Source organism: Semicossyphus pulcher, unplaced genomic scaffold (assembly GCF_022749685.1).
Source record: "Semicossyphus pulcher isolate SPU_LCO1_2020_fin unplaced genomic scaffold, fSemPul1.0.p SCAF_19, whole genome shotgun sequence".
Lineage (NCBI taxonomy): Eukaryota > Metazoa > Chordata > Actinopteri > Labriformes > Labridae > Semicossyphus > Semicossyphus pulcher.
In genome coordinates, this window is record NW_027211692.1 from 7,048,776 (window position 1) to 7,058,512 (window position 9,737).

The window sequence follows — 9,737 nt, forward strand, 5'->3', positions numbered from 1 at the left end:
AGGAAGTATTATTATGCCATAATTTAAGCATTGATGGAAACTTGACTCATTTGAATGTGTTGCAGTTTAACACCTTGACCACCAGATGGCAACGATGTTGAATCATAGTCATTGTGTTGAATGGGTTGAGGTTGAGAATAAGCGTCGACTGCCCTCCAGTGGTCAAAATGGTGAGCTGCAACAAAGAAGTACACCACTTCCTGTCAATACTTTCAAAATAAAAGTAAAAATGGAGGCGTGACGGTCGTGTGACTAGTATACTTTTGCTTTGAAAGTATAGGGCAATCTGTGTAACCTCACCGCTGATTTTTAGGGAGTCCTGCAAAGTCCAGTAGCGACAATCAACAGTCCATCCTTTCACTCGGGAAGACGGTTGCTTATTGAAAATCTAGAAGGATCAGTTTCGATAAAAAGACGTGACGTTAGCTACAAGTTAGCTAACCGGCTAATCAGGCTGTCCTCCGGAGTTTTGTCGCTCATAGAGGTAAGCGTGGAAACCGTTAGCTGAAGAAGGAGGTAATGCTTACCAGCTAATACTAATCATGTTTTATTATCAAACTTTTCAGGGTTATATATAACGCTAAGTTGTTGTTGGTAGAATGACATCATGGCGTAACTGTAAATTAATACCGTAGCTGTTGTGGACAGAGAGGCCGAAGAGAAATACGCAGTAAAACGAAAGTAGAGCAACCTGTAGCTCTAAGGAAGGTATACTATTATAAAGTGTGTTTAATTCTAGCTTAGGTGACAATCTGCCCTCTCATGCTGTACCTGAGTTTGCCTTTTCGCTGTTTCTGTATGTGTGATGTCATCGTGAGTCCATGTTTCACTGGATGCATTCAATTATAAACAAAGCTGATCGTGTCTGCCTTTTTATTCTCAGAGGGAATGGAGAAAGCTAAACAAGATGCCTTCGACAATGCCAGACTTCAAGTGATCAAAGATGGCTATGAGAGGGCCTTTGAGTGCATCAATGAAGGACTCACAGCAGACGAAGCTGGAGACAAGGCACAGGCCCTGGAGCTCTACAAGCGAGGGCGACAGCACCTGGTCAGAGCTATCAGCGTGCCTTCACAGGGAGAGGAGTGTGTCGGCAGCTCCTGGGAATCAGCCAGGCAGATGAAGCAGAAGATGCAGGAAACACTGGACAACATCACCACCCGCCTGGCCATATTAGAGACCAGCTCTGACCTTGAATCTGCACCTACACTGAGCAGTATGTCTGGCCTGGCTGCTATGGTCACGGCTGCAGAAAGTCTCTACCCGACACTGCCCACCAAAGAGAAGCAAGAGGGGCCAGCTCTACCAAAGCTACTTTCTGCTAATGGCCAGGCAGCAGGAGCTGTAGGAGGCAAGCCTGCATGCAGCAGTGAGGGTCTTCCTCTCTCACCCACCAGACAGCCCGTGGCTCAGGTCGAACAGCCTCCAGCCTACTCTCCTCAGGCGGCTGACGGTCACCTTTCTATCTCATATGGAACAGATTCAGGGGAAATGTCTTTGGTGGGGGATGAGTTTTACAGTCGCACATCTAACTCAACACCATCTCCCAGTATGGGTGAGGAGGGAGAGGAGCTGGTGTACATCCCTCACGGTGTACAGATATTCTTTGTCACACCTGAGGGGCAGGTGAGCGCTCCGTCGTACCCGGGCTACCTGCGGCTGGTGAAGTTCACAAGTGATCACTCTGAGAGAATGCCGAACCGACCTCCAGCTTTTCTGCAGGTAGGGGAAAAAGAAGTTTATCTCCCCAACACACTAAACACTGTCTGGGTTAAAGCTTGAAAGATAAGTCACCCTCGTGCCCATGTGATGCAATAAGTGCAAGTGAAATGTCATCACTGCTGAGTCACCAGTCTTTTTGTGCCCTTTAACCTAATTTTGCAAGATGTTTGCTCGGCTCATGAAGCCCTCTTTGCCTGTGAGTCATCAGCAGGAGGAGATAGGCTTGTTAATGATCTCTAATGCTCGCCCTATGGACATGATCATGTGAGAGTCATTAAGTCAGAGCCCTAATGCCATTGGCTTCATATGTCGTCATCCTCCTGGGAAATCCCACGAAAGGCTCATTATTGGTCCATAATTAGACATAGACGGTGCCTCAGTCATGACCTACTGGACAATACTTTCCTCCTCTTATAGAAAAGTTTATTTTTATTAGCAGTGAATAAGATATTTGCAGGGATTCCTAATATTTTACACAATGGAGAGTTGAGTCCGTAAAGAATCTTTTATTTGTGTCATTATGAAAACCATTAGCGACCTGTGTCTGACACATTCATGTTCACATCAATCAAACACAACAGTTTCACATATAATCTGAAAAGCTCGCCTGCTTTTTGGCCTCGATATGAATTCAATCAGAGGCAGAGAAGTAATCAGACACTGCTCCTCTGTCCACAGTGAGTGTGCAGAGCATCAGGCCTTTGGACCACTAGATTGCTTTGTAAATATGGAGGTCATTTGTAAACACAACAACAAGCGATAAGATAAGAAATAAGCGAGACAATCACGCCAGCCGTGCTTTTTCCAAAAATAAAAATCAATACCTCGTCTAATTTGTCGAAGTCATCGTGTTTTGAGCAGTTTGTGTTTGTTTTTGGGCTTTTTTTCTTTTTTCTCGCTGTCTGTTCTAAACACGAGAGGATCATGAGACTGAAATCTGACTCTTCATTGGGGAATTTCCCAGGTGCTATTGCCAGTGGGTGACATCAGTGGTTCACGAGTGCGAGTAATTATCTAAACCCTGCTTACACAGTTATGCCCTATAATCCTGTTAGCCATGCCGCAGTCAGAGGGAGACAGTGTCCTCTGGTCTGTCTGCTCTCAAATGCCTCACTGTGTTGCACTAAACAGAGCCAACATTACACATGCTAATCTGGTTGTTTAGATGTCTGTGTTAAAAAGCATGTACTTTAGAATGACCTCTTTGCCAAGCCCCCGTTCCCTCTTACACTTGACTTTCACGTTAATTCAAACATTATATTTAGCTGTATGTAAGGGCACATCCTAGTAATAAAACACATCATCATTATATTGTACTTTAAGGTATTTGATGTCACATTTCCCTGCTGTTGTTTTATCTTATTCTTTTTCCTCCTGGTAGGTGTGTGACTGGATCTACCCCCTCATGGCCATGGACTCTCCCGTGTTACTGTGTAACACTGGAGTGTTTATGTTTCCGGACATGATGGCGCCGGCTCCAGGCTATTATGTCGGTGTGGTGTTGTCCTCAGAGCTGCCTGCTGCAGACAGAGAGCTTTTCAAGGACCTGCTGTCCCAGATGACAGACCTCAGGGTTCAGGTCAGTGTTGCTGTGCAGCAGAACAACATGTGGTTTGATACTGGGCAACAACTGCAAATTGGGGCTGCACCGGCCACTTCATTAGGGACATCTGTACAATCTAATGCAGTTCATTACAACAGCGCTGCCATGGATTCTGCTTTTATTAAGTGTAGTTTTTGTTGACTTTAGTTTTGTTGAGTCGGAAGTGTGTAAATTAAATTATGTTTATTACTGAGGCCATAATTAAAGGTGTTGTTATGGTGAACTCAATTATATTGAGATGTGTCTCTAATGTTTGGTCCTCCCTGTTCACATACATGAGGGGGCCAGAGTATTAGAAACACCTCTGAATATAACGCAGTACAGCCCCACCACCAGTTATCACCCTGACGCTGAAATATCATTGAATTAACACGTCTATGAAACATGCAACATGAAAGCAAATCTTATGACTGAGCTGGTGTATTCGGTTACATTATTATTTTTCAGGTGTCCCTAAGGAAGTGGCCGGTGACTGTATATCTTTGTACATCAACACAAGCCATCTGCAGCTTGATGACGTTTATCTTCATGCGTTTTATGAGCGATCACATGCACAGAAAAATGAAACTCTGAACAGGGTTTCTACTGTTTTCACTTCAGATTGTGTTTGCAGTACAGAAGTCTTGAAAGTCATTGTTACACAATGCCTTTTGGCTAATCCTCTTGTGCCAGTGGGGCACAGAGAGCTATTTTAGGAAAAGGACACATAGAAAATGTGTGTGTTGTGTCGCTCGTTATTTAGACGTGTTAGTGGGTTTGTGCATATTCTTTTGAAAGCTGAGATCCCACTCATGTAATAATGATAATAATGTAATGCTACAATGCTTAGCTTTAACTGCTAATGTTGACTAAACAAATCAGTGTTCACATGCAGAAGTATATAACACCTAAATAGATTTGTCATCACACGGAGAAGATATTTTTTGTCTGTAAATTCAGTGTTGAAATTCATTAGACAGTGCTGACTGACAGCCATTTTTTGGCAGTTCCTTAAGACTCCTACGCCATTAATTAATTTATTCATCACAAACACAATTCTGCAAGCAGAGGAACAACTACAGATATTAATGATGTTATATTTCTTTAGATTTTTGTTGCTGCTTACTCGATTCTTTTAGTGTGACTCACAGGAGAACAAACTTTCTCACTGGTTCGCCCTGGCATGAAACTCTTGCTGCTGTTTACTTCAGAGCTGGCACACTTCTCCACGTTACCCCTGCCTCAGCATTGAGGGGATTTGAGACAGGCAGGTGAGGAGAATTAATCAGTTATAATGCTCTTATCTGCCGCTGTTAGAACAACCTCAGAGCTCTCGCTGAAAGACGAGAGCTAGTTCAGCCATGATGGAGGAAGAGATGCAGGCTCAGATCGATGCCAAACAAGGTCACTTCTGATGTACGCAGCCAGGCTCGTTATTTCATCTGATGGACGTGATAGCCTATCAGCAAGTACGCACTCCTGTGTTGTTGTAGTTTTGGTGGAAATGGAAGATTTTAGGTTATTCAGCACAAAGGGAGAGTGTGTTCTGACTTCAGAGTCTTCAAATTGGCATCTCTTTTTGGCAAACAAACAGCGCATTGTAACGAGAAGCAGAGAAAAACAAGAGGAGCTATTGTGTGAGTTTAGGGGGTTTCTTTGAGATGAGCATTTGAATGGGGATGTGTACAGCTTGCACAAAGTAGCAGACAAGTTGTCCAAAAGTTTCCCCCAACCTTGTCTCTCTTCATCTTACAGTAGCTAACCTATGTGTCTTTATGGGCAGGATCCTGATGAAGCTTCAGACTCCATTAATCTCAGTCAGAAGGTGTCCATCGCTGCACCTGAGGAGGCAGCACCTGAAGAGGCTGCACCCGCTGCGACAGAGGAGGAGAAGGCTCTGCCTGAGTGGAGCGAAAAGGTGGCAAATGGGATCCTGACGGGTGAGGTCAAACTGCGTCTTCCCCTAAAATATGTTAAAGCATTAATTTAATAATTAACAGCCAGGAAAGACGAGACTGAACGACTAGCCGTTTTGTCCTCTCAGGTGCGTCCTGGCTAAGCTGGGGCCTGGTAAAAGGAGCCGAGTTTACAGGCAAGGCCATCCACAAAGGGGCGTCTAAACTGCGGGAGCACATCACGCCTGAGGACAAACCCACCCACGTCAGCCCCACAGTCACCAAAGGCCTCCATGTTGCCAAGCAAGCTACAGGAGGAGCTGTCAAAGTCAGCCAGTTTTTAGGTGACTGAGTCGTCCCCAGTCAGCATGTTTTACTGACCTTGTGATTATTTGGCAGCAGACCTCTAATTAAGTAATGCTGTGTTTCTGCAGTGGACGGGGTGTGTGCTGTCGCTGGCTGTGTGGGCCGAGAGTTGGCGCCACACGTGAAAAAACATGGAGGCAAGCTGATCCCAGAGTCGATGAAGAAAGACAAGGATGGGCGTTCCAACATAGACGGAGCCATGGTAGTGGCTGCCAGTGGAGTGCAAGGTAGTGTGCATCAAGCTTTATTTTCTCTAAGAGGAAGTTGTTGGAAAGAAGAATACTAAAATGTGCCCAATGCGCTTTGTATTCTGTGCTCAGGATTTGCCACCATGTGGACTGGTTTGGAGGTAGCAGCAAAGAACATCACTACGAGTGTAGCAGCAGAAACAGTCACCACCGTAAAGCACAAGTAAGTCTGTTCTTTTATTTTGTATACTTGTCTGATCACTGTCACTGGCTTTAACATAATGCAGATTTTAGTTTAACACTGCTCGGTTTTTAATGTATTTGTTACAAATGACTCTCTCCCTCTTGCATTACACATTCAAACATGCACTCACTCCCTTTTCAATTTGCTTTGCAGATTTAGGGGTCTACAAAACATCTTTGACCCACCTAATGAGAAGAAGTGTAATTATTCCTAATTAGTCACAGCTGTTTAACTCTTTGAACTACTAATCACAAGCATGACATGAAGTGAATTGGCTCTTCCACAAAGGAATCTATGCTGTGCCAATTCACTGCCTTCCCCTCCGCTGCCAATCACATGACGGTGCTGCTTCTCAAGATCACAACTAGCAACGTTTCTGTCCTGCCAGTCTTCCCAATTTAATTAATAGATGCTACGTGTTCCAATGACGAGCAAAATATGTAATTGTTTTCTATAAGATGGATGAAGCAAAAAATAACAACCCGATCTGGCTATTTCTTCATTAATGGTTTCTATGTTCAATATCAATATACGTTGATATTGTGGAAAATAATTATTACCATAAGTATTGCCCACCCAAAGTTTCCTGAATCGTGGTGGAGAATAATTTCAATTCAAATTCTGGCAGTCAGAGGTTTCCTAATTTAAGACTACGCACTTGCATGGGTGTAATCCTCACATTAAAGTTTACCCTGCAGCATGGCATCTTCGCGATCCCTGCTCTGCACATGAATTAATTCTTCCCAAATCCTCTCTCTCTCTCTCTCTCTCTCTCTCTCTCGCCTCACGCTCTGGCCTCTCACCCAATCTGGCTTCTGATGAAGGTACGGAGCAGCAGCAGGACAAGCCACAGACCACGCGGTCAATTCTGCCATTAATGTCGGCCTCACTGCCTTCAATGTTGACAACCTGGGGATCAAAGCTGTGGTGAAAAAGACTGGGAAGCACACGGCAAAGGCGATTTTGGAAGACTACAAGATTCAGGATCAACCAGAGAACGGGAAGCAAGTGGAGAAATCTGGAAAATAGCCAGCAGTGCCCCTGCCTCATCCCCTCAGCAACGCCTTAAAGCATAATTTGTATTCTTCTATCAAATAAATCTATATTTAATATTAATTATTTATAAAAATATATGTTTGTAAGATAACTACAGTTATTTACATCTTATAGTTTCATACACCTCTAAAGCACCTTAATCTTTATTTAAAATATGGTAAACGGACCTAAATAAAGAAAAACAGCAGGTTGTATAACCCAAATAAAATCCTTAATTTAGATATAAGTATATTAATATATACTGACACTCTATAATATTCAGGTATTATCATTTAACTTGGAAGATACCAATATAAATGCGCTATTTTTACGAAGGAAGCATTGATGTTTTTTATGGCTAGACACTGGACATATTTCCCAATATTTATAAAGCAAGTATTTGTTTCCCCTGTAAGGGTATGTGTAATTCATATACTTTGAATGACTCTTGAAAAAATAGGATTTGTTTATTAGTAAATGCAGATATAATTGAGGCGAGAAGCATCTGCAGCAGTTGTAGTATTTAAATAAGACATCACTGATGCTGCTGAGTGCCTGCAAATATCAAATATCCAAAGATTGTATTTTTAAAGAAGCTGTAAAACTTCTGACTATAGTCTATAATGCACTTCATTCAGACCCTTTAATAAGAAACTTAAAAGTTAATTCTTCTCAATTGCAAGTCTGAGGGGATTAAAACGGATTATTTTTGTGTTCTGCTGTTCTTATGCATTTCAGTTCTATCCACATATCTTGAAAATGTTAATATTTAAAGTATTAAACATAAAAATCTAGATTTTAACATTTCATGTATGGACAAAACATTTCACTAAAAAGTCAATTTGAAGTGTGCTGCTAACTGTTTATGATCAAGCTAGTCTCTTCATTTTTGACTGATTAGATTTGTCTCTTTTAAACTCCAGCTTTAAGACTTGAGCAGGTACATGTAACTTTCAGGTTAACAAATTCTGTATTTAACCAGTGAGATTGTGATTTAATAAAATGAAAACAAGAACAAGAAATTCCCTGTTTTTTAAGATTTTCAGATTCACTACTATCTGTTTAGTGCTCAGTGGGAACAGGATGTCTTTGAGCAGTTTCATTCTGTTGAAATCCAGCAGATACTTTTTGAAGCTGTCAGCTATACAACGCCATCTAGTGGCTGCTTCTGTCCTTCATCCTACTGAAGGGTTATTCTGTAAACTATTAGAAATGGATTTGAAAGAATTTTACTTCGGAAAATATTTTAATTTCACATTTTGTCAAAACAAAAATGTGTTTTTTAAGATGAGCTATTTTTCAGATGTTTACTATTCATATCGCAACCGAAGTGGAAGGAGTTTTCAAAGAAATAATTTTATTAAACTGCAAGACCAAAACAACAATCCTCCAATAGCTCCCATTTTATGAAACACATCATTCACTTACATAACTATTTTTTTAAAAGTAAGACTTATCTCCTCTATTCACCTCAAAAACTACTCAATTCTTAAAATGTTTGATTGAAAATTAAAAGATGTAGTTAAAACAATCTGAAGCAGCATCACTTTCCAACATTAAATCTGTCATTATCCTGTCGTTTCAAAGACTACTTCCACAGGGGTTACTCTCCAGTAGGAGTCTTGTATGACACAGAGCATCTGACCCTGACACATTTCCATTCTCATTGTTCACATCATCAGAAGTTGAATTTGCATTTAGATACATAGACAATGGGACGAGGTGTTGGTTTGTTATGTTTACAGTTGAAACACTGAGTTGGGCCACCATAGGTGAATCAAAATGACTTTGGACTCTTGGATGGAAGAACATTAGGATCCACAAGGGCAGGACGGTCGTCCTTAAAAACACCTGGTCTGATGGTGGGTGCAGCCCCGGCTGTGGTAAAAAGTATGGCTGATCATTGATGTGGGAGCATGTGAGGTGGGGTTCATAAAGGCAGAGGTTGGGTTCATCCAGTTATTTTCCACAGACTGAAATGAGACAGAGAGAAATTGATCCTGGCACACTGGCAGCCTCTGTCCCCGGGGCACAGACGATTTGACCAACAGTATTGGCGGGGCATGCATGCAGTGATGACAGGCCCTCAGCTGGAGATGGCATTCGAGCCATAGTCAGAGGATTGGTTGATGTGATAGATGGCTGATTAACTTGTGTCAAGAGCTTCAGCTGGGAACATTGTCTGTAGAAATAATCTGAAATTTTAAAGTCAACAGACTCAAACTTCAGGATTCTCAAACAATGCAATTCATTAAACCTATCATTATTATTCCTGCCAGAATTGTGCGAGTCACAAAAAACAGTATATTAAGTCAGCCTGCTTTGCTCTCAGTTCATCTGTGGGAAGAATAGTGTGTTTGAACCTCAAATTGTTGTTTAAAAAACATCACCACTCATATAATTCCATCAAAATTAGAATTATTACACCCTCAGTTACACATGTTGACGCCCATGACTGAATAGAAAATGTATGCATTTTAGGAGAATATCCCCAATTGATCTGATAAAACAATCAACATCGACTAAATCAAACCTTTGTTTCTTTTCCTTGTTAGCATGAAGAGAAGCCTGGAGCTCAATTATCCTTTTCAGAAGAGGAGTTGGTTCGTCTGTAGACTCATCCTGGTACCTGAAGCAAACAAAGCCCCATATCCACACGACTCTCTGATGTCTCCTATATTTTCAACATTTGATTTATATTTTCA

At 41.7% G+C, this 9,737-nt stretch overlaps 1 protein-coding gene across 2 annotated transcripts; it reads left to right on the forward strand.

Moving 5' to 3' along the window:
• Window positions 1-285: 285 nt before the first annotated feature.
• Window positions 286-7,936, forward strand: spartb (spartin b). 2 transcript variants are annotated; one of them, XM_069668511.1, is made up of 8 exons: window positions 286-484; window positions 884-1,722; window positions 3,104-3,301; window positions 5,088-5,244; window positions 5,349-5,543; window positions 5,634-5,792; window positions 5,886-5,976; window positions 6,822-7,936. In XM_069668511.1, exons 2-8 carry the CDS (start codon window positions 889-891, stop codon window positions 7,024-7,026), a joined length of 1,839 nt encoding a protein of 612 aa, XP_069524612.1. In that variant the 5' UTR covers window positions 286-484; window positions 884-888; the 3' UTR covers window positions 7,027-7,936. The 2 variants fall into 2 exon arrangements, with proteins under 2 accessions (XP_069524612.1, XP_069524613.1); XM_069668512.1 differs by lacking the exon at window positions 6,822-7,936 and adding an exon at window positions 6,151-6,693.
• The last annotated feature ends 1,801 nt before the right edge of the window (window positions 7,937-9,737 follow it).

Coding starts and splice junctions, on each gene's coding strand:
- spartb (XM_069668511.1), top strand. CDS start 889: ATGGAGAAAGCTAAACAAGATGCCTTCGACAATGCCAGACTTCAAGTG. Junction 5,544..5,633: donor CAAAGTCAGCCAGTTTTTAG/GTGACTGAGTCG, acceptor GTGTTTCTGCAG/TGGACGGGGTGTGTGCTGTC. Junction 5,793..5,885: donor GGCTGCCAGTGGAGTGCAAG/GTAGTGTGCATC, acceptor TTCTGTGCTCAG/GATTTGCCACCATGTGGACT.